At 39.6% G+C, this 25,116-nt stretch overlaps 1 protein-coding gene and 2 long non-coding RNA genes across 5 annotated transcripts in view; all 3 read right to left on the bottom strand.

Annotated features, from left to right (window-relative positions):
- Nucleotides 1-1,004: 1,004 nt before the first annotated feature.
- Nucleotides 1,005-4,630, bottom strand: LOC309512596. 3 transcript variants are annotated; one of them, XR_014211097.1, is made up of 5 exons: nucleotides 4,384-4,630; nucleotides 2,831-2,919; nucleotides 2,531-2,728; nucleotides 2,313-2,424; nucleotides 1,005-1,670 (listed from the first exon to the last, which is right to left on the bottom strand). It is a non-coding gene; the product is annotated as an uncharacterized lncRNA (long non-coding RNA). The 3 variants fall into 3 exon arrangements; XR_014211098.1 differs by lacking the exon at nucleotides 4,384-4,630 and adding an exon at nucleotides 3,609-3,679; XR_014211099.1 differs by lacking the exon at nucleotides 4,384-4,630 and having other exon boundaries at nucleotides 2,831-3,583.
- A 10,106-nt stretch (nucleotides 4,631-14,736) lies between these two features.
- Nucleotides 14,737-25,116, bottom strand: part of LOC309512282 (uncharacterized protein) — a 65,494-nt gene continuing 55,114 nt past the window's right edge. The window contains exons 2-5 of the mRNA XM_082187803.1: nucleotides 15,523-15,647; nucleotides 15,234-15,415; nucleotides 15,106-15,136; nucleotides 14,737-15,016 (exon numbers count right to left, since the gene is read on the bottom strand). Of these exons, the coding sequence (XP_082043929.1) occupies nucleotides 14,865-15,016; nucleotides 15,106-15,136; nucleotides 15,234-15,415; nucleotides 15,523-15,647 (490 nt within the window). The 3' untranslated portion in view covers nucleotides 14,737-14,864. The remainder of the gene's footprint in view (nucleotides 15,017-15,105; nucleotides 15,137-15,233; nucleotides 15,416-15,522; nucleotides 15,648-25,116) is intronic.
- On the bottom strand, nucleotides 17,000-18,377 carry LOC309513257. Its single transcript, XR_014211383.1, has 3 exons — nucleotides 18,316-18,377; nucleotides 17,604-17,680; nucleotides 17,000-17,176 (listed from the first exon to the last, which is right to left on the bottom strand). It is a non-coding gene; the product is annotated as an uncharacterized lncRNA (long non-coding RNA).

The following is a 25,116-nucleotide window of genomic DNA, read 5'->3' as shown; positions in this document are numbered from 1 at the left end:
GCTTTTCTGTTTTCTGTAATTGCCACGGATTCTTTTTGATCTTTGTGGGATTTCTTCAACTGGTCCTGAATGCGGGTATTGGCTCTCTCTCCCTTAACCTGTTGAGTTTCTATCTCAAACCGTCGAGGTATGAGACGGCCGCCTGATGCTGCCGGGTTGCACTTCCGTCAAATCCGTTCTCAGGACCAGGAGAAGAAGAGTCCGCACAAGATCCGACACTTCTGACACCACTTGTAAGAGCAATTTTCAGAGATGAATAAAAACAGCATCAAAGGTGTAAGAAACTTTCAAGAGGCAAAACTGTTTTAAAGAGAAAAGGTTTATTCTTTGAGGATTCGTTCCACAGCCCGCAGCCACCCAGACTTGAAACAGAAAAACCTAGTGGACTCAATGAACATAGACATTTTATACAGGTTTCTGACATTCTTGACTCCTCCTTTCCCAGTTTCTGTAAATTTCCTTAAAGACATCTTATATCTCAAGCTGGTATGGACTGGTTTCTACCTGAATTTTCTATAACAGCGGTGAGCCGCGAGCGTGGTTTCATAGCCAGGCTCCTCCAGCTTCACCCACGCCCCGCCTCTTTGCCCATTTTCTGTTATCCGAGAGTGACGCAAGGTGACGCGAGGCCAAGATGGTGACGGCCAACTCCGCCCACTTTAGGCTTCAAACCCAGCTAGCAAAAATTGTGCGGGCCGAAAGCGGCCCGATTAAGGCTAAAACAATCGGCCAATCCTCGGCATGAATCTAGGTCCGATTGCTCTGCGAGCGCTCGGTTTTAACGCGGCCCGATTAAGGCTAAAGACACTCGGCCGAGCGCTCGGTTTTAACGCGGCCCGATTGCGGAAACCCGAGTGAGAGGACGTATAGCTCGCCTCCAATCCCGTTCCTTATTTGGGCTTATTTGAACTTTGATTTCCATTCATATCAGGTTAATACTAAAATTGCTTAGCAGCCGTTATTTATGCAAGATAAACAAAGTAAAACAGCACAAGGAAGACAGGTTTCATGTTTAATGCATTTTTTATTGGACCACACTACAAAAATAGGATAAACACACTTTTTAATAACAGATTTGAATAGAATAGAAATAATATCACAGCATTAATGTAGAATCAAGGAGTTCAAATACCATTTTCCAATATCAACATTTTTAACTTTGAAACATTTAATTCTGGCCCACTGCATTTGAGTTGTCTACGCACACACACTTTTTAATAACAGATTTGAATTGAAAAGAATAGAATAGAACAGAATAGAATAGAAATAATATCACAGCATTAATGTAGAATCAAGGAGTTCAAATACCATTTTCCAATATCAACATTTTCACTTTGAAACATTTAATTCTGGCCCACTGCGTTTTTGAGTAGTCTACGCACACACTTTTTAATAACAGATTTGAATTGAAAAGAATAGAATAGAAATAATATCACAGCATTAATGTAGAATCAAGGAGTTCAAATACCATTTTCCAATATCAACATTTTTAACTTTGAAACATTTAATTCTGGCCCACCGCGATATTTGAGTTGTCTACGTTGTCTGCCTGTTCGCCCTCTGACTTCGGCCACCATCCCTATCAGAGGCTAACCACAGACACCTGGTGATGAGCAGCTCTGTTTCCTCTTCTGTAGAATCTTTGGTCAGGGCATTGCGGCGGACTGCATCTGAGAAAAACACAAGATAGAAGAGGGCAGCATGACCACGTGATGTTACTCAGCAACCACCAAAACTTAATTTGGATGCAGGGCTCTACACTTACATTTCTTTTTAATTTAAAAAGTTTAGGAGCACAGTCAAAAATTTAGGAGCACCTTCTGATCAATGACAAATTAACCTACCCATTAAAAGGCGGTATTTGATAAAATGACTTGCCGGGGCATTTTTTTTTTAAAAAGCGCATATTCTTAACTAAATCACAGCCTTTGTGATTTCATGATAGCACTATGCTATATTATGATTGTAAATGGTTTTAAATAGATCGCGTAGCCTTAGAAAACGGTGTAATAATGTTATTCATGGATTCTCGTCTGTGGAATGCCCCACTTCCGGTATTTTGCCGGTTACTCAACACGGGTAAATTGCTATTGAGGATTTTTTTTAATCGAGTGCTCGACTTTAATCGAGGAATCGTTGCAGCTCTAGTTTCAATGGAGGGTGCACCCATAGAACCTGATCAGGTCAGTCGCACTGGTGCTCCTAAATACTTTGTCACCGTCACAGCCAGTAAATAAATAAATAAATAAATAGGTTGCACTGTAGAGCCCTGGGATGTCACCACAGTGCAGTTATCCAGCACTGACACTCACCCAGAACCACACTTTTAATGAGTCTCGCCAGCGAAGTGTTCATTGCTCTTTTCAGGACCTGCCCCACAGTGTCTTTAAGAGTCATGCCTCCGACCATTCCAAGGAGAACAGTCTGAAACAAAGACATGTAACTCGTTAGTTATTTAAGGATATATAGCATGAGTGAGAGTGGGGACTGACTTTTAGGAATGATCTGATTAATGCATAATTTAACTCACCAAATTCTTCTTCTCCTCTGGATTCTTTATCGTCTCCTCCAAACATTGTAGCTCCTCAATAGTTGAAAGTAGGAGCCCAAAATGTGTTGGGTCTGGCGTGAAGTCTGGAACTGCTGGAGATTTGTAGGAGCTGCATCAGGATGAGCAACTGCTGCTCTCTGATAGAATCAAGCTGGATGAGGATCTCCTTAGCAATTGCTGTAAGACACAAGAAAAAGCAGGCATAACAGATTAGTAGCAAAACATTGTACGTAGATATGTCAGAGTAAACCGAGAGAGTTCACTTTGTAGAATTCCTACCTGTAGGCACAGCCTCCTGAGAAGACCTGTCTTTTGTGTCTTCCATGGTGTTGCTTTCCATGGTTGTGTTGACATTTCTGCCTTTATAACTGAGGGGATTATAATCAGAGGAAGGTTAAGTTTAAAATAAAAATGTTGAATGTAATATATTTTTCTCCTGGTCCTTATTTTAAATAGGTCATAAAAAATATCAATATTATCGACTGATATGAAACGCTTACATCATGATACAGTTTTCAGTCATATCGCCCAGCCCTAGGGTAGCTAATAAACTTTTCAAACCTGTCTGTACAGACCGCATTTAGCCAAAGGTAATGTTGATGTTAGCTATAAAGTGCGATTTCAGTTTGCGCCATAAAAGTACAACTAGAGGCCAATTCACACCGCAGACAAACGCCAGCAAACACCAACAAAAAAAAGTCACCAACAAAAGTTGGTCGTTGTATTCAGAATGTTATGAAAAATAAGTGTCATGTTCACACTGCCCCAACAGAAACCGACAAACTCAAGCACCCACGGAAAAACACGATATATTCATTCATTTTAACCAATACAAGTAAAAGATTGCAGCTTTCAGACACAACTTTCTTCTCGTTTTATATTGTTAAATGTCGAGAGTGCATCTGTTACAGGCCCCTGTGCAAAAGGCCATTAAATGCACTTCACGACGTCATACACAGCGTTCACAAAATGGCGGACGGTCTGCACATAGATCTTCACAACCCAGAACATTAATACACAAAATATTTGCAGCATGAACATATGTTGTATAGCATACCTGTAAAACCAGGAGCAAACGTGTCAGCGTAATCATAATCCCCAGCAACTGTGAGGTCGCCGGCGCAGGCGTAGCTGCTCCTCTACCGTTATAAGAGTCCTCAGTTCATTTTCATAATAAGAGTCCCGATCTCACTCAGCAACAGACATGACCCAGCTTTCAGCAGACCAAAGTCCCACATCATTCCTCTATTTACATAAGTAAAATAAATATTTTCTTACAGGATCAAAATGTGCACATACTTTAGGACAAAACGTGTTTGTTGCCGTTTGTCTGTGCGGTATGAATTGGCCTTAAGCCAGCTAACATTTGTTCCACTTTATTTTCTTCCACAGATCAAAGACTGTGCTCGTAAATATTATTCACGTAAATTGCATTCAATAAAAATGGTGTCTAGCCTAGCAACTAATTCTTTGCCAACTAGCAGAACGAAAATATGAGCTGCTAGCGCAAAAACAGCGCAGCTAACGTTAGTCAATGTTAGCTTCGTTAACTTCGCGCCATAAAAGCTTTCATATTACCCCCATTTGCACTACTTTACTCAGACAAAAATTGTATATTGTTGTCCTAATTAATAGAATTCGAGTTCTGAATTCTTTCTTTTCGTTTCATCTAGGGAAGCACTGTCAAATGAACATGAACAAAGTTTAAACGGATCGATAATAATCAACATTTAATCAGCAACAGTTCGAAATATGTAGGTTGACGTAACTCGATTGAAACTATGCTCGGCGTGAAATGTTGATGCTTTTTAAGGAAATTGAACACAACTTACCTCAAGTTCACTGTAATGACGCAGGATCGAAAAGGGATGATTTTAAGTCAGGCGTTGAGTTTTATCTCACCGAAAGTTGTGCACACGTCTTGCGTGCTGACGCTCGCTGCAGCAACTGTTGAAATCGGCTTCATACCGGTAAACGCATCTGAGCCGAGCGCCCAGAGTTTAACCGTCACTGCTGGTAAACATTTGAAATAGCCAGTAAAATGAATTTTAGACTCAGTGTTAATTTTAGACTACCCAACTACTCAGTCAGCCGATGCGCGACTGCAATCACCGTGACTGTGCGAGTGATGTCGAGCGCCCATGCATTTTTAAAATACACGTAAAGAATCTTCATGACAACTAAATATTTTTGCTATGGTTATAAATATTAAAAATTGCTCTGTGCAAAATGACTCTATTATTATTATTATTTACCGCATATATTTTGTTTTGGACAACGACATTCGACGAGTATAACATACTAAGATAAATAATTTTTATGTTAATTATTGCTACATTAAAACCATCCTTGATTTAACCTAAGCCGAGTCATTTCCAGAAGTGGTCCAGATCATACAGCAGAGCCGACCAGTTACGGTGAACATGAATCGGCCCAGTGCTTTACAGCCGTAACAAAAATGCATGTGCCAGAGCGAGCTGCGGGCCACAATCGGCCCGGTTAACACACGCCGATGCCGAGTCTGAGCCGCAGGCGCCGCGGGGCAGCCGAGCTCGGGCCGATTATACATGCTATCTGGGAAAATGCTCTTCAGAAACCTACGGGTGACGTCACGGACACTACGTCCATATTTTTTTACAGTCTATGACTACAACACACCTATTTTTTACAGTCTATGCAACACACACACACACACACACACACACACACACACACACACACACACACACACACACACACACACACAGCCTACTCTGCGTCATTTCACATCAAGGTATGCACAAGTCACAAAAATAAAATCAATCTATCCTTGTGGAAAGGTTGCTTGGTAGCTAAAAGTAGGTCTAGCAAGTCTTTTATTTCTCTAATTCACACAGATCAAACACAAATATGCTGACTGAATAGATTGCTAGTTTATTTTGAGTAGCCAGCTTGCAGTTCTCTTGGCAGTTTGCTGATAATCCGGTGTCTGAAGTAAAATGCTCAAAACATCTCCTGAGAAAAATCACATGGTCAACCTAGTCTTGGTTATTTAATATTGATTTAGTCTTGTTTTCCTTACCTTGTCATTCAAGGCCAGGGGACTTTTTGTACAATCAATGTGCTGAACTTGACAGAATTGATCTGCTGCTGCAGCAGCGGCCAGCAGCTCGTGAATTATTATTATTTTTTTATTATTTTTTTTAAGGCAGTAGAAGGTTCTGGAACTTTTGCGCGCTTCCACATCCTGCGCAAATATGGATCTCCCAGGAGCATTCATTATATATTGCTGCATACATTTATCCGTGTCGGAGTTCTGAGTAGTAGCCTAACGTTACCTAGATGCGCATGGCATGCGCGAGCGGTGCGCGATCATGGTCGACTGACGACGAGATTAAGCAGCTGAACAAGAATACGGCCGTTTTCCGATTGTTCTACAAAATAGACATGCCATTTCAAAAATCTTTCATTTATTGTCAGAAATATGTTTTCAAAAGCATCACTTTCATCAAATTTTATGTGACATATTTTCCAGTAGGCAACTGACTGCAAACAGGCACATCAGGACACAAACGAGCAGGCTTATGTGCCGGGGCTGAGCCCGGAGAGCCCTGGCCCAATTTAACCAATGCCTATAGGCAAAACACGACAGTTTTTTGTTTTGTTTGTGTGAACTTTGATCCCCAACCATGTATTTTCCTGCCCATGCTGGCCCACATGCAACGTGGAATAATGGCACTTGGGCGGACTGCTCCTGTTTGCCAGATCTGGGCCACAAGCAGGCCATAGCAATGCCACATGTCAGCCAAGAGCAAAGAAATAAACCAGAACTGGACCTTATCTGAGCCACAAAATCTGTGTTTATTAAATATGGAGTCATTTAAGCCTTAATAAGCCTGTTAACAAGCAGAATCACTGAAGGAAAGAAGAGAACAGAAAAAGAGATGAGCAGAAACACAAGACCTACAACTGACTTCAGCCACAGCCTTAGATGAAATCAACTGAAGAGAAAAGAAGGCATTAAATCTCTGAAGATCTCAGCAGAGGAGGATTAAACAACTCCACAAACAGCATTACCAGCTTCACTTATTACCAACCAGACTGACTTTATTTCTGTCAGACGTCTACAAAAGTTTTTATTGAGATTTAACAGAGGTTTAACTCTAATGTGTTTCATTTGAAATCACCATAACAGTGATTAGTGTTTCCATTAGTTGGGCTCTTAACTCTTATTATATCCTTTGTCTTTTTTTGGCTGCTGTGATAGGGTGTTTGTCAAACACATTTGCAGCAGCAAAGAAAGTTAAAGTGAAATGAGATCAGGTGATGATGGTTACAGTAAATTAACACATCCTTCTTGACTCTTCAACCAAGTGTAATGGTATGTTTAGAAGCCTTTAATGTTATGTGCTCAACATTAAATCTGTAACATGTAGCCAACATTAAGAATAGGGTTGTGCCGGTTAGGACATTTTCCCACTGATTAGTTAACTTTGACAACACCAGTGTTATTTGTTAATGTCTTCTGTAGATTTTGATCTTTATAAGTTGTTATGATCATTTTTTTATGAAAAAACAGCAATAAAATAGAAAAAAAAAACTCGCTTATAGTTCACTATTATTTGATTGAAAACAACAAAAACAATAAAACAAAGACAAAGTCACTTATATTAAACACTTATTTATAAATTTTTTTGTTAACAGAAGTTATCTTGCGCATTAATTGCCTCCGCTATCGTCCTGTCAATCATCTGTCTCATTCTCACGGGTCGCGGCTATGATTACAGTTTCAGTAAAAATGTCTTTCACCATCACCCACCCTCAGCCGATTGGCATTACAGTATTTGCAATGACCATCCCGTGTCCAAAACGGAGCGTAGGCTACTGTCTAAAAGAAAAGTTCTGACTGCTGACTGAACATAGGTCTGTGCCTCACCCGCTCGGCGCTGTCTAGCACAGCTTCACCACACAGATTTAACTCCGCACAGCTAAATAAAACAGGCTGGTGGCAGACTAATATTTCATATTTCTGATGTAAATATTTCTGTGAAACGCGTTAAGTTGCACAGAAGAAAGCCCAATCTAGGACCTGCCCTGTACAGTTTAAGAAGCGGTAGCCATAGTAGAGGACTATTATTTTGTTGAACAGACCTGAGCGACGACTGATGACGTCACATGCTCAGATTTGCTTGACCAATCGGCGGAAGGGGGCGTCTCATGACCGTTCACATGTGGAAAACGAATTTTGAAGTAATTTATTCGTTTTTTGCCTGTGAACTAAAAAACGAAAAATCAAGCCGAAAAAACGAATAATGGCACTGTTTTCTCGTTTCTGCTTATTTCATTTCAAATCGGAAAACAAACTATCAAAACGTACACGGACCAACCTTACCTCGTGTTGCTAACATGACACTGTTTTAACAGAAAACTCTTAAGTTCTTTCAGCGCAAACTTCAAAAACGCGAACCCGTGAGAATGCTGATGGCGTGCACATGCGTATTACGAGTTCAGTCTATGTATGCGTGCTTGAATATATGTGTGCAGGCGTGTAGTCCTTCCCTACAAACCAACCCTCAACAAACTACTTGTCTGGCCTTAAAATTATAATACAGATTTTTTATCGCTTCCGCGTAGCGATAAAATCCCGACAATGCTTTATCTGGCCTTCACAGGGGAGAAGGATTATAATGCTTTAAGAGCTCGCTCAAATACTGCGGAGCTAAACCATTTAGTGCTTTGTAAGAAATCAGCAATATTTAAAAATGTATACGATGTTTAATAGGGAGCCAATCCAGTGTTGACAGAACAGGGCTATGGTCATACTTCCTGGTTCTGGTAAGAACTCGAGCTGTTGCGTTTTGGACTGTAATTTGTTTATTAAGCATGCAGGGCAACCACCCATAAGAGCTTAACTATAATCTAGCCTTGATGTCATGAACGCAAGAACTAATTGTTTCCGCATTTGTCAATGAGAGCATATGACGTAATTTATATATATATTTTAAGATGGAAACTTCTGTCTAGTTTGGTTTCAGTTCTGTGTCGGGATCCGGACATGCTCTGTGTGTTTTATCTTCTGTCTTGTTGTGCGAGCGTGTGGTTTTGAGTTCGCTCAGGTCATACGCTCTTTTGTCCGTGTGTGTTATTGTGTTTTGTGTAGTATCGGCTGGTGTTTTTCACTGGCTGTGTGCTTTCTTGTTGTCATGTTTTGTGTGAACACGCAGCTTATGTGTCATTAGCTGCGTGTTCATGTCTCGTTTTGTGTGAGCACATGGCTTGTGGTTGTTTTCACTGGCTATGTGCATGTGTTTTTGTCATGTTTGGTGTGAGCACATGGCTTGCCTTGTGCCATGTGCTCAGATAAAGTCCAACAGTGCCAGGGTCAACAATTCCTCAGTGGTTTTTACTTACTGTAGATATGACACTATTAGATAAGGAACAAGAAAACAATCCAAATGCTCAAATAATACATAGGTATATTCAGATGCATCTAAAAATATAGACAACAAAGTAGGTGTGGCATTCACAGTTTCAGAATTCAATGTCAAAATCGATAAAAGAGCACTGATATGCTCTGATTCAAGCTCATCATTAATAACATTAGAAACAGGTCATACAGAAAGCAGAGCAGATTTGCTGATTGAGATCCTTCAGACATTGTATAGGATTCAGATGATGGGAACAGAAGTGAATTTCTGCTGGGTACCAGCTCATGAAGGAGTAAAAGGGAATGAGATTGCAGATGAGTGTGCAAAGGAAGCAACAAATAAAGCTGGCATAGACATTATGGTAAAATATAGTAAGACTGAAATCAACATGTGAGGAATAGATGGCAAAAACAGTGGGAGGAAGAAAGAACAGGAAGATGGTTTTAATAGTCAAAGAATCGTAGATAAAGGCAGAATAACAGGGAGAAATAGAAACAATAATATCAAGACTTAGATTTGGGCATTCTGCACTTAATAGTACATTGAAGACAATAGGGAAACATGAAACAGAAAAGTGTGAAAATTGTAATCAAAAGGAAACTGTAGAGCATGTTATATTGATATGTCCTACAGTACATAGTCATTGTTTCATACTGTTCTGTTTTATCAAACTATACAGAATGGACGGTTAAAGCAGTATCAATTCTTACTATGAACTTTATTGATTACATGTGCATAACAAGTGCCATAGCCTAGCCCCGTTTTCGGTCTGTGTCACTCTAATTGGTCCCCTTGGGAACATGACATGAAACTAACTGTTATGATGGTGCAAGGAGATGAACCCAAATGCAGACAGTATTCATGTGAACTACGTTTATTACAGAAAAACAGGGAAAACAAAACCCACGAGGGGGCAAAACAAGACAGGATCGACTATATTAGACTAACAAGACTAGACTAAGACTCAACTCTTAGTTTATTGTTCAGTTTTCTGTCTAAGACAGGATCAAACTCTTCACAAGACTTTCAACAAGTTACTCACGGTTGGTTTCACATAATGAATGACAATGAACCGGCCCAGGACAGCAAACACAAGGGGATTAAATAGGGAGAAACTAATGAGGGAAACAGGTGACAAGGGTAAAGCAATAATGACAAAACGATGATAACAAGGGGGCGGGGCAAGAGAACGAGACAACACAAGCACATGGCCCAAACAAAAGGCCATGTGCTTGCACACAAAACACAGGTCTGTCATGATCCTGCCTCAAGACTAAAGAAAATCAAGGACAGGAAGGCAGAATCATGACAGAACCCCCACCTTAAGGAGCGGCTTCCAGACGCTCCTCAAGGGGACATCAAACGCGGGACATGACGGACTGAGACACAGACACTAACCAACAAAACATGACAAATAACAATAAAGGCATACACGAAAACACGACAACAGGGTCGGGATGCAACAATAAAACTAACAAACACAGGAGGGGGGGCAGAGGAACAAGAGAGTTCATGGGGGATAATCCAGGGTGGATGGGTGGACTGGGGGTCTTGGGTCTTCGGGACGAGGGCTGAGGATGAGGATTCCGGGCAGACTTGGATGGGGACACATGAGGAAAAGTCTTGGGGGAAACAGTCCGGGGCTGAGAAGTGGCGGGGGTGACCGGGGGAACAGCAGGTAACGGAACAGGATACATGACAGGGGGTGTAGTAGGCGGCCGAGGAGTGGAGAGAGGCAATGCTGCGGCAGGCAGCGGAGCTGGAACGGGGTCATAGAACTCCACAGTAGAACCAGAACCAGCGCTCCTCACATCAGACTCGGAAGTAGTGCTTCTCATATCTGATTCGGGATTAGCGCTTTCTGCAACCGACTCAGGAACAGCAATCCGTGCAGCCGACTCGGGAACTATACTCCTTACAGCTGACTTGGGGACAATACACTCAGCAGCTGCCTTGGGAACAGCGTTCTCTGCAGCTGACCTGGGAACAACGCTCTCTGTAGCTGACCTGGAGACAGCGTTCTCTGCGTCTGACTCGGGGACAGTACTCTCCGACGCTAACTCGGAGACAGCACTCTGCGTCTGACTCGGGGACAGCACTCTCCGACGCTGACTCGGGACTTGAAGACAAGACAGGCTTGGAAGGAACTTCTAGGATCTTGACAAGACTTGACAAATAATTAGATAAAGCCTCAGCGGCAATGACAACAGGCATCCTATGACGAGCTGATACCGATTGCAGGACTGCTTCTGCAGCTTGATCGGCCGCAGCTCCCACAGCAGCTGACTTGGGATCAGCGCTCTCAGCAGCAGACTCGGGAGCAGTCCCCTCCGCTGCAGGCTCAGAAACAGCGCTTACGGCAGCAGACTCAGGGACGGCATTCACTGCAGCAGACTCAGGGACGGATCTCTCTGCAGCAGCGGTAGGTTGAGAAACTGACACTGACCCAGGGGAAGACTGAACGGCAGACAGGGGACTCCCTTCTTCCTCTTCTTTCTCCTGGGCCGTGGAGCAGAGACCAAAGCCGGGCTTGTGACAGGTAGGGGAAGCACAGCGGGGACCGAAACTGGTGCTGGGAGGACAGTCTCAGGCAGGACAGACTCAGTCGAGGAGGACTCCGAAGCAGACTTCCACGAGTACCGTCTCCCTCGTTTACCGCGGAGACTTACAGGTGCGGATGACACCTCGGGAGTCGAAGTGGAGCGCACCTGGTCCCCCTGCGTAACAACGGCTAAAACGCGACCCTCCAGGATCACTGGAAGGCTGGCAGGTGGCGACGACACGGTGGGACCCTGCGGCTCCTTCCGACACAAACAGTCCACCATATCACTGAATGAGCGACAGACCAGCTTCTCTCGTTCTGCCAGGGGTGGAGGAGCGTTGAGACCCGCGATGAGGTAAGAATTGAGGAGGAACTCCGGTATGAAAAACCTCCTCTCTTCCACGACCTGGGCGTACTTTCTCAACGACATCTCTCCTTGAGGGGGTAACGGAGTCTTGCCACTCTTCGTGTCAGAGATAGTTGACTGCCACCATTGTTCTCGGCTGTCCGATAGTCGCTTGGCACTAAGGGACATACTGTCTGCTGGGTACTTAGATGGCCGGTTCATTCTGTTATGATGGTGCAAGGAGATGAACCCAAATACAGACAGTATTCAAGTGAACTACGTTTATTACAGAAAAACAGGGAAAACAAAACCCACGAGGGGGCAAAACAAGACAGGATAGTAGTGAATACCCTGGTACACCTGTCAAAAAATGATTGATTGACAGGTGCCACGCCCCTTCCGGTGACAGGTCCCGCCCCTTTTGGCATAGGATCAAAGGGGTCAGAACAAAGGAGATCAAAGGGGGAGATCAAAGATATCAAAGGGATCAAAGGGGTTTGACAGTTAGTTTTGACTTTTGATTGACAGGTTGACAGTTAGTATGACTTTTGATCATGTTATTGACAGCTAGTTTCGGGTTTTGAAGCCTTTTGAAGGCTTTTGAAGCCTTTTGATATTGACAGAAAGTGTTATAACAATATGTCATGGTATCTGACAGCTAGTTTGATGCCAGTTTGAACATGACAGTTAGTGTGTGTGTTTTTGAAGACACTGTGATTAAATAATACGTCATGGCTATATGACAGAAAGTTTGATTGTTTGAAGCCTATTGAAGCCTTTTGAACATGACAGTTAGTGTGTGTTTTTGAAGTTGGTATCACACACGATCCTCCCTACATATTCCTGAGCGTATCCGGGCTGTACTGTGAAACTGATAAGGGGAAAACTGTGGAAGTTTATCTCACACAAACGTTGAAAAGCCATTCAGTTCTTTTAAAAGAATATAAAATAAAGATCTTACTAAAACCTCACACCAAAAGTTGAAATAAAATAGCTTACTAAAAAATCCACTGAATCAACCATTTCAGTTTAAATAAAATGGAGTCATAAAAAATTGCAATAAGTCTCTCAAAGCACCGTCTGTGTGGGCCGCGCGCGCGTCTCTCTCTCTCTCTCTGTGTGTGTGTGTGTGTCTGTGTGTGTGTGTCTGTGCGCGTCTCTCTCTCTCTCTCTCTCTCTCTCTCTCTCTCTCTCTCTGTGTGTGTGTGTGTGTGTGTGTGTGTGTGTGTGTGTGTGTGTGTGTGTGTGTGTGTGTGTGTGTGTGTCACGGGATTCCCCTCTGACATCTGAAACCTGCTGTTCAGACACTGTGATTAAACAATGTCATACAGAAACATTCTATCCTTTAAAATAATGATCGTGCCAATTAAACTAAAGTTCAAAAAACATACTGTTCTCATGCTCATTTAACTAAGGTTGAAAAACTGTGGAAGTTTATCTCACACAAATGTTGAAAAACCATTCAGTTCTTTTAAAAGAATATAAATGATTATAAATGATATAAAATAAAGATCTTACTAAAACCTCACACCAAAAGTTTAAATAAATGTAGAACTATCCAGTTTAAATAAATTGGATTCACAAAAAAATTGCAATGAGTTAAATGTTTATAGAGTTGAAGAAAAAACATACAGCTCATGAAACAACGCAATGTATGAAACGGGTTCACGAAAATAAAAAATCATCTTACATGTTTAGAAATCAGGGCCCTCTGGCCTCTCTTTACTCCAGCGTTTGACCTGTGGAGCTTTCAAAAAGCACCAGCCAAAGGGTGTGTGTGTGTGTGTGTGTGTGTGTGTGTGTGTGTGGACATCAGACATCAGAGGAGATGTGACCATCTGTGTGTCTGTGTGTGTGTGTGTGTGTGTGTGTCAGAGAGTCACACAAATTCAGTGATCAGGATATAAGGTGCTGAGTTTATAAGAAGTATAATCTTAAAAGTTTAAATTATATCTTTTAAAAATAAAAGATTGTTTACATAAAATCTTTAAAGTTTGAATACATTCATATCTTCTATTTATCTTTTAGAAGATTACTGTAATGATTTTGTTTAAATTGAACCTAAGGTATAATTGTTATTAAACAATGTCTGTTCAAAAACTGTACTTAGTCGTCTTAAATCTCATTTATATGAAAAGATTCAATCATAATTTTTTGTCCATGCGGAGTTTCAATTTTTATGGCTTTCCATAGCCATGATGATTTTTGTACCGTAACCGCATATTCGATCATGTACACCTAAACACGACCATCACAGAAACCTACATTTGTACATTTTCAAAAATGAAATAAATAATTAAATAAAATGTAAACAAAGTTTTAGCTAATATAAATAAAAACACCTTACATTTTTAGAGAGTCACAAAAGTCATCTCACACCTGTGAAATGTTCAATAATTCCTTAAGTTGTATCTGTGAGAAAATGACCACATCTTCAGAGAGAGAGAGCAACAATGAAAACATTTAGAAACTGTGAACCATCAGGCTGTCTTATTGATAGGCTGCTTAGGTCCTTTCCAGAGCCAAAGTTTTGTTCGTACTAAATTTATTTCAAAGCATGATCGTAAAAGTTTAAATATGATCTTTTAAAAATAAAAGGTTGTTTAAGTTTGAAGTTTAAAGTTCTTAACTTTCTTTCTCGAAAAAATCGTTAAAGTTTTATTAAAATCATATCTTCTATTCATCTTCTTAGAAGACTTATGTAATGATTTTGTCTAACGGTGACCTAAATTATAATTGTTACTAAACAGCGTCTGTTCAAAAACTTTAGATGGTTGAAAAACTGTACTTAGTCGTCTTAAATCTTATTTATACAAAAATATTTCAAACAGTATTTTTGTCCATACAACAAAGTTTGTCACAATGTTTTGTTGTTTTTAAAACATCCGAGGACTCTACATTGCTCTTACTTAGACTAAGTTGTATCATTTGGAAAATCACCACACAATTATATTTTCATCTGTGGGTGGCTGAAGGATTTCCTTGTAGTTTATGAGTCTCTGAGCTGATGTGTTTAAATTATGTGTCGATCTGCCAGATCTCATGTTCTCTATTGATGGGGTCAGTCTCATCATTGATGATAAACAGTTCAGTGTAGATCTTGTTTAGAGAGACCGACTGTGGTGCACTTCCCTCCAAAGTCCTCTCATTCCTTACATTCTGAAGAATTTCTAAAAATCAGGACAAAGTTGGATAGTCATATTATTAACAGGAGCATCACGCTTATGAATGCACAGTGTTCTACAACAAGAGATCTTACCATGTTCGTTTACCGAGGTAGAGTGAGACACCTGAAAAACAAAACAAAAAATACTCATACATAAATATATAACATACACAAATCATTTCTTAACTAAGCAACTGTTTCTTAAATTATCAGACACTCACCACACTGATGTTAACATCACCATATATTGTCTTGTCTACCATGATTGGAGCAAATATTGACCCACCATTCCTCTGGTCAATTGTTAAGTTAAGCTGTCCGAATGATGTAAAATTATTATTATGCTCTCGTTGTGGAAGGTTGTTAGGCTGTTGATTTGTCATGTTTCCAGAATGTGCACCATCTGTTAAAAAATTAACAATTAAATACACAACCAAAACCATGTAAAGCTTATTGAAGATTGAGAAACATATTGACTACTAACAAAGTAAATTATAAATCTTTTCCTACATTTGATATTCTTTTTTCTGATTTTTTTCACAATGGACTTGATCCTTTTTAATGCTGTTTTCTCTCCATATTTATTCTGTAGTTCCTCTACTGTGTCTTCCAACCTCCCTGTTGTTCTTCTCCAGCTGTGTTAACCAAAGACAAACAATTAGAAGAATAAAATGTATGTACAATATCAAAAATAAAGTTTGTCATTAGTTGTTAGGGTTAGATACACCTGCAGACACATTCATACACCTGTTCACCTGTTTTCATTTAGCATACACCAGAGTTCAAACATTCACTTTTTCAAAGGCCAGATTAGCTAATTAATATGGCAACCAAAGCCACATGGACAGTGAACAGATGCACAGCAGGTTAAAACAATAGTCTATGTTAGGACAATAACAATAATAGTCTATGTTAGGACAATAGTATGTTCACAGGAGCCGCTGAGAGCGAGTTCCAGCTGATAACGGTCATAAAGTGCGAGATAAGGTGCAAGCAGCTAAACTAAACATTTCATATTTGACAGAAAAGTTTTGAGAAATGTTAAACAACGACAAAAATAATCAAGGCAAATTAATCAACTTTTTTCTAATTTCACCATTTTGAACTTAAAATAGGCCTATATAATACATGTGATTTAATGTGAGAGGAGAAGAAACAAATAACAGCCTTTTTCATCATATTAGGCATAAGATTAATAATGAATGTGTACATATTGTGAATTAATTTAATAAACATTTACCTAAAATCCATAGCCTTCAGTAAATTAAGGCTAGACAAGAACAACAAAGTTCCTTTTTAACTCTGCCCCCTGCTCTAGTTAGAACTTTGGAGCGCTTAAAATTGTGGGGCTCAAAAATAAGTGTCATTTGGAACTCTTTTATAGTTATTTTTATCAAAAAATATGTTGATAATGATTAAAAACTTTAGTGCCTTTCGAAGGCACCATTTTAGATAGTTTGGCATGCATGGGATTGTGTGTCCATATGCTAGTGAGAGCGAGCGTCTGGTGCTCAGAAATACATTCTACAATGATATAAAATATATCTTCATTAAATGCCCATTTTGTCTATTCTACTAATGTCTATTCTTTAATCCACACATAAATCGTAAGCGCATAATATCACCTGCTCAAGTACTTCTTGATGAGTTTCTTCTGCACTCTAAAAACTCCTGGGTCAAAAATAACCCATTATGGGTCAACTCCTGGGTTAAAAAGGGACCAACTAATTTATGGGTTATTTCAACTCAGAAAATTGGGTTATGCTTTTTGACCCAAATTATGGGTTAAATACCTGACCCAAATGTTGGGTTTAAAAACCCCAACATCTGGGTAGAAATAACCCAAAAATTAGTTGATCATTTTTTAACCCAGGAGTTGGGTCAAAAATAACCTAAAACTTTGTTTTACATTATATTACACACTTCAAGCACTTTTACATTTTTATTGCATTAAATAAAAATCTATAAGAAAAAACACACACTTGGACATGTTTATTTTCATATTTATTTTAGGTCACACTGTAATAACAATATTAGAAATAAAAAATAGAAAAATAAACAACAATTCTCAGAAGAGCCTCAGGAATTTAAGCCTGGGGCCAACTTTGGGGACAAGATTTTTGATAGTGTCCTCATCAAAGAGAAGAAATGCCTCCTCGTCTATCTGAAAGACAGAAAACAAGACAACATGAGTATTGTTAATAAGTCGAGACAATTGTGAACCACTCACCAGACACTCTTTCATTATCAAGCTAACAAATAATCACTTTTAAGGTAATGCAGTGGCTTTTTTTTTTTTTTTTACATGGCCCAAATTGCTAGTTAACTAATGTGGTTCTTTTGCAGCATTAACATTACCCATTTTGTGTGAATGACATATTTTCTTTCATTAAAAAGTGTAATGACAGCCCATTCTTATGCATAACAGCTTAAAGACAAGGCACAATAATATTTTAGGGTTGTACATACCCCACTGTCGAAGAAGTTGTGACTTTCACAAAATCTTGCACTGACACATTTAAGTATTATAAAAAAAAAAAAAATGTAGGTATAGAGAGATGATATAAGGGCAATAAGAGTAAAATGCTCACCTCTAAAATTCTCTGTCAGCTCAGACAGCTGCCACTCAGTTAGCTTATCAGCGACAAAACTGTCCATTCAAAATGACCTGGAGAAAACATAGCAATATAGAGGTTAGCAACAATTTGAAGACTTGACCCGCTTCTTTAACTCTAACTACTTCAGCCAGTAGAGCACTGTATAATATGATAAGCACGGCACAGCTGGTAAACATAACTCAACTATTGTGTTGCCTCGTCGCTCTGTAGCCGCGGCTATGGGGCTCGCACACCGGACGAGAAGCGCCGCGTCGCGTCTAGGACAACTCGAGGTATCGCTCACCGGGACGTGCACTCTCTCAAGGGGCTCGCACACCGGACGCGAAGCGCAGCGCCGCGTCTTTAAAATTCGAACACATTATTCTCTATGAGTGTAACGGACACACACACACACACACACACACACACACCGGCGGTCTGTCCGCGGCACCCAGCAACGGCTCAGGACCGTGTTCAAAATCGCGTCCGGTGTGCGATAACGTTAGCTCGAGTTGTCCTAGACCTAGATGTTGTGGTGATAGCCGCGGCTACATGCCAACCACAGAATTACCACGGCTAACGCTAGTCTCAACGTAGCAACGTATTTTTTTTTTTTTTTTTTTTTTTGCAAATGGTGCTAAACTAGCAACAGGGACATGGACACAGAAAAGTTAACATTACATCAACACTGAAAATACTCTCTTACCTTGAATATAGATGAAGTTGCACCGATGAAGCACAGGCCAAAACAGATTGAGCGCGAAGCGACGGTTATTTCAAACGACTGTTGTGAGAAAATTCCAGAACAACTGCGAGAGAGAGAGAGAGAGAGAGAGAGAGAGAGAGAGAGAGAAAGCCAACCCTATAACCCAGAACATGGGTTACTCTTTGAAAAATAACCCAGAAACCCAAACAACCCATAAATTGGGTCAAAATATTAGCCCTATAACCCAGAAAATGGTTACTCTCTGAAAAAATAACCCATAATTTTAACCCAACACAAATAACCCAGAAAATGGGTTGAAGAAATAACCCAGGAGTTTTTAGAGTCTGTATTAAACAGCGAATCTTCTCAGTCAGATCGTCACAAGATCTCAGGAATCCTCTCACACTGCTCGTGTTCACGCGCTCCATCGCTGCACTTGTGTGTGTGTGTGACTCCAACGATTCAAACTTCCATAAAGCGCGCCAAAACAGCAGCGCGGAGATGTGACGTCACGTGTCGAGCGGGCGTTCATAAAAAGCACTTTCGATTCACTTAAAAAAAAAAATTACATTACCTTCCGTCTTCCGCATCTGATGATTCCCGATATTATAGTTACTTTATTCCTTTATGACTCTGTTTTTCGGTTCAGCATTTAATATCAAATTAGAGGTTATGGTTTTATTGTTTTACACTTCTCAAGAGATTTCTGTTTGCTTTAAACAAGCGACTTTTTATTTAAATTTTTAGATTTGATAGAGTATTTTATATTACAGCGAATTTTGTCCAACTGTTTAATACAGATGTGAATTTGTTTGATCATTTCAATGCTAAAAACTCGAGTTTTTATTAAACCAGTTGTTGAGTATGATCTGAAATATCTATACTTTTAAATCATGTATTTTTTTTTATTATTCTAAATATTATTATTATTATTATGTATACTATTATAATACTATTTTTATGTGTTGCAACTGCAGTAGCCGTTATGTGCCAAGAAGCTATGACAACATGTCTTCCAATAGCACTTCATCGAGTTTAATTGTACATGTTCTACTGTTATGCTGCCTATATAATGATTTACACAACCAAGCAATGAAAAAAGCTTGTAATTTAGACCGTAAATTTGACTTACCTGTCGAGAAGAAAGCAGGCAACTTCAGCATCCCTTTCAAAGTAAATGGTAAATGGACTGCATTTATATAGCGCTTTCACAGACCTATGGCCACCAAAGTGCTTTACATAGCCTCACATTCACCCATTCACACACCGACGGCGGTGTCAGCCATGCAAGGTGCCATCCAGCAAAGTCTTTCTCCTTCATTAGCTCTTTCCACCTGTGAAAAGCTATCCCGATATTTACCCTCGTTTTGAATTCGCCGGTCACGTTTCCTTTTAAATACATTTTTTGCTTTTTGGCGACGAGGATTCCTTCTCCTGTGGCTCTGCATAACTATGATCCTGCATTATATTGTACCGTGCAGTGCAGCCTTTCAAATGTGCCGGGGCAGTATCAACGCCTCCCATAATGTCTAGCGGTTAGGATTCCTGGTTTTCACCCAGGCTGCCCGGGTTCGACTCCCGGTATGGGAAGGCAATTTTTTTTATATTGCCAACAAAATTCAAGTTATTCAAGTTCATCAATAATCATTTTTAGTTATTCATAGTCTTAGAGGCCTACACGAACTGCAGAAACAAGCAGAAGATATGTAAAAACTCATAAATGCTGTTTCAGTACTGAATCATTTTCATAAATACAATTATACTAAATTCAGAAAATTTCACTATGGAATATTTTACTTTATCTATCATAATTTCAATTTAGTATGTCATCATTTAAACTTTTCATCTCATAATTATGACGCATAGTCATCATTTTAATTTCAACTTTTTAAGTCATAATTTCGACTTTTTGTCATAATTATTACTTAAAGGGTTAGTTCACCCAAAAATGAAAATTCTGTCAGTAATTACTCACCCTCATGTTGTTCCAATCATGTAAGACTTTCGTTCATCTTCGGATCACAAATTAAGATATTTTTGATTAAATCTGAGAGGTATCTCACTCCTCCATAGGCTTCCAGAGGGACCGAAACTCGCCGGCCCAGAAAGTCAGTGAAGAAAATGTTGAAATAGTCCAAGTGACTACAGTGGCTCTACATTAAGTTTATCATGCGACGACAATACTTTTTGTGCGAAAAAACAACAAAAATAACGACTTTATTCAACTATTAGTGTTCTTCAATGTGGGCCTTGTAACGTAAACGACTCGGGGTAAATGTGAATTAGCTCAAGACTATAGGGAATATTAATATTTATAACGCATGGTCATAATTCATAAGTCGCATGTACATTTATTTTATCAATTATCGAGATTACCTTGTTCTGTACTGTCTGATCATTACAGTTAAGAAGGGGTATCCCTTTTAAACTCCACGAAAGTTTTATCTTCTGGCCGCGAATATCAAACTTTCTGAGTTTATGAATTAAAACTACTCAAGGTAGTCAATATCGAGCTTGTAGCTTAGATCTTGAAGTTTCATTGACTTTTATAAGGTGGGTTTTCAAACACAGAGACAATTAAAAGTATAAATGGGTTTATTAATAAAATGGCACACACTAGAGATTATATAAACTACAAACATAAACGTACGTAAAAATGCAAACACCAATAAACATTTAACCGAACAAAAACATGAAATGAAAGAAAGAAAGAAAGATATAGAGGGAAGATAGAGGGTAACTTAAATCACAGACCTAAGACCTAGACACCTGGAACAGCTTTTATAGGAATCAATATACTTGCGAGTTGTGGTACTCTTTCAGTGTGATGCTGAAAAGGGGACGCGCGCGTGCGCGTGTCCGGCTGGTTTGCGTCTAGCTTTGTCTTCTGGGTCGTTTCGCAAAACGATGTAAAGGCTCACTTGAATTTAACGTTACCGAGAAAGTTCAGATTCGTCTCCCGGGATGGGAGAGGCTGGAAATCTTAGTTGCAGAGACCGGCAGCTACGACTCGAACATGGGTTCGTTCGATGGAGAAGGCCAGGGCCTCCTTCAGATGTTCCTTGGAGAAACGCCGCGCCGAGGCAGAGGGTCCAGAGAAGTTGGATGAGTTGGAAGCGGAAGGATGAGAGAGCGAAGAGAAGAGAGAATCTTCCTTTTAACAGACATCTGTTTACGCCCTGTTTTGGGGACAGAGCGAATCAAAACTTCTGATTTGTAGCGGGAAGAAGTCTTCTTTGTGTGAAGAAAAACACGCCCCCTTTTACCATATGTCTTATGAGGGAAAGGATTCATACTTAGAAATATGATATTTCCTGGAATCAAATGCATATTATTGTACCTTGCAGTCAAGATTCGTCTCCGTGAGAGGGAGAGGATTACAGAGATATTAATTATGACAGGTAAAGATTGGGGACACATAACGTTACACTTATATGCATAATTACACACAAATAAAGTTTGATTAAACACACAATAAAGTTGTCAGTGTTTCCGTTATGGCAAGTGACGACACTTTGAGAAACATAGGAATACATATCAACATTCAGTGGCTTGTTATGTGGAAGAATATCTGTTTCCAAAGTTCCAGAGTGTGTGTGTGTGTGTGTGTGTGTGTGTGTGTGTGTGTGTGTGTGTGTGTGTGTGTTCTGGAATGCCTTTGAGGCTTGGGTCGTAAAGTTTTATGGTCTGAGTTAGGGTTACAACACTATGGAGTGAATATTCTTTCAATGAATCTTCAGAATTAAAGATTTTACTCTAGCAAAACACACCTCTATTATAAGGCAAAGCTAATCACACACATACATATCGGAAGGTATACATTCAAGAGCCATATTTCTGCATGACGTTGCACTTTAGTGGCTTTCGTGTGTGTGTGTGTGTGTGTGTGTACGTGTGTGTGTGTTCAGAGCGGGTTTTCTGTTGAGATCGGAATGTCAGTAATGTCTTTGAAGCTCACACTGTCGAGAGGGGGGAAGCGAGTCGTAAACGGGGGTTCAGTTACAGAGTTTTCCAAGTCTGTGGGACTTAGAAAGTGTTTTCACTTTTAATTAGTATATAAATTAAAAGTCACTTTTTTACCCATCGAGCCATAGTCGTTACAGCCTCTACCGAGAGTTCACGGGAGCGCCACGACGCATGCGCGAGAACTGAGATTACGGCGTTCTTCTTCTACTACTACTTGTTACTGGCTGCTCACTCCTTAGGAGTATTATCGCCATCTACTGTACAAGATGACGTCCCGACATTGCCGGGAGCGCAAAACGGTCTGTTTACAAGCAGCTGAAGACGCGCGCTGTATGTAAAACTGTATTCGTAAATATGTCCGCAGATTTCGATGTAGATGAAGATTTGATTTTTTTTTTTAACAACCATACTTATTCGAACCAGAATACACAGACATTGAACTACAAGAGATGGAAGATGCTGCAACACAACCGCAGTCTGCTTCTGAAAGACAGAGAGCATTGGACAGCTGATGGTGTAAATGTAAATGTTTTTTTTTTTGGCTGTTACGGCAAACCAAAATATTTTTAAGGATGGCCTCAGTAGGCTTCGCTTGGCACTGATTACATTTACACCATCAGCTGTCCAATGCTCTCTGTCTTTCAGAAGCAGACTGCGGTTGTGTTGCAGCATCTTCCATCTCTTGTAGTTCAATGTCTGTGTATTCTGGTTCGAATAAGTATGGTTGGTAAAAAAAAAAATCAAATCTTCATCTACATCGAAATCTGCGGACATATTTACGGATACAGTTTTACATACAGCGCGCGTCTTCAGCTGCTTGTAAACAGACCGTTTTGCGCTCCCGGCAATGTCGGGACGTCATCTTGTACAGTAGATGGCGATAATACTCCTAAGGAGTGAGCAGCCAGTAACAAGTAGTAGTAGAAGAAGAACGCCGTAATCTCAGTTCTCGCGCATGCGTCGTGGCGCTCCCGTGAACTCTCGTCAGAGGCCCACATTGAAGAACACTAATAGTTGAATAAAGTCGTTATTTTTGTTGTTTTTTCGCACAAAAAGTATTGTCGTCGCATGATAAACTTAATGTAGAGCCACTGTAGTCACTTGGACTATTTCAACATTTTCTTCACTGACTTTCTGGGCCGGCGAGTTTCGGTCCCTCTGGAAGCCTATGGAGGAGTGAGATACCTCTCAGATTTAATCAAAAATATCTTAATTTGTGATCCGAAGATGAACGAAAGTCTTACATGATTGGAACAACATGAGGGTGAGTAATTACTGACAGAATTTTCATTTTTGGGTTAACTAACCCTTTAATTCAGAATTACAATCTTTGTCAATTACGCCTTTTTAATGTAATACTTAAAACGTTTTTAAGTCATCATTTGGTAGCACTATTTTGATGGTCCTTTTGAACGTGCTGTTGACTATAGTAGTGTTGCACCTGCATGTCCACTAACTCGCTTGTGAGAGTGTGTAAAGTAAACTCTCATTAGTGTTAGAAGAGTATTAGTGGACTGGTAGGGTTAGGGTTAGAATAAGTTGAGATATAGTTGAGTTACTTATAGTCAGTAGAATATCTGTTGGGGAGCATAACAATAAAGAGTTAGCAGATATTAAGCACAGTCTATTTTTTCAGATGTTTAAATGACAAAATACCATTTTTTCAACCGAGTGAATCTACACATGAGAGACCTTCAGAAGTCATAACTTCAGGGGTCAACAGTTTAGGTCAGTTGGCGAAAACACTGCGTGTGTAAAAATCAAATACTGTATTACACTTTTCAAAGGATAATCTAGCTTTAAAGTTAGAATAAAAAGTAAAAACCATACCTGTTGTGTTCTGACACAAGGCCATTAACTTGTTCTTTTTGTTTTATAAATGTATTTCTACAAATATCAACCTGATAAATATGGACTGAATACACGATTAAACAAGATAATCATGCTACCAAATACGTCTGACACAACATTTTTAAGAAAAAACAGTGTTTTAAAATACAACTAAACCATGATAACAGATGATTTTTTGACAGTCCTACAGTTTTTGACAGTCCTACATAAATGCATGTTGATTACTGAGTTTCAGGCATAATGCAATGTTCGAGAAATCTAATATTGGCGTAATCTTTGCGAGGTCTCTCTCACAACGCACAACTTTGTGTTGGGCATACCTTTACTAAAATAAAATATTATGGAAGTCATTTTCAAACTGTAATTATTCCATATTTTATTTATTAATATTATGGCTTCATGTTGATTTTAAGTTTTTTATTTGTTTGTTATTAACTAATACCTTCATCTTTTAACTAACATCCAGCACAAAATTAAAGAGATGTATGAGCTAAGGATGTTCTCTGACCCCAAATAAACTGATAGTGCAATGTTCACAATCTACAATATACAGTTAGATATTCTCCTACATAGTATGTGTGTAAATAGTTGTGCTTAAATCTTTGGGTGTATTTTTACACACCATAGTGATGCAAAGTTCCACACCCTATGGACTAACTTTAAAACATCATCTTATTCTTTATCTTTAAGATTCAAAAGACCAAATCACTAAGAAAAGAGGATTGAAAAGCTCCGTTTATAATAAAAAGTTTCCAAATGATGGTTTTGTTACTCTGCTAGATTTAGTCATCTTGTTCAGACGACACTGTTTCACATTTTGTATGTTGGACTGTGTGTGTTTTAGGTGAAGACGTTTCTTTGAAAGCCGTCAACATTCAGTGTTTATAGAAATAAATGACCATTAAGAATTTAAGTGAAATTTTAAGAAGAAACTTTCCCTCTATCTACGAATCACACAAAGTGCATGCTGTTTTACACTTAAAC

Source organism: Leuciscus leuciscus, assembly GCF_965113295.1.
Source record: "Leuciscus leuciscus genome assembly, chromosome: 13".
Classification (NCBI taxonomy): domain Eukaryota; kingdom Metazoa; phylum Chordata; class Actinopteri; order Cypriniformes; family Leuciscidae; genus Leuciscus; species Leuciscus leuciscus.
The sequence above is the reverse complement of the archived record's forward strand: the minus strand, read 5'-3'. Positions and strand labels throughout refer to the sequence as shown.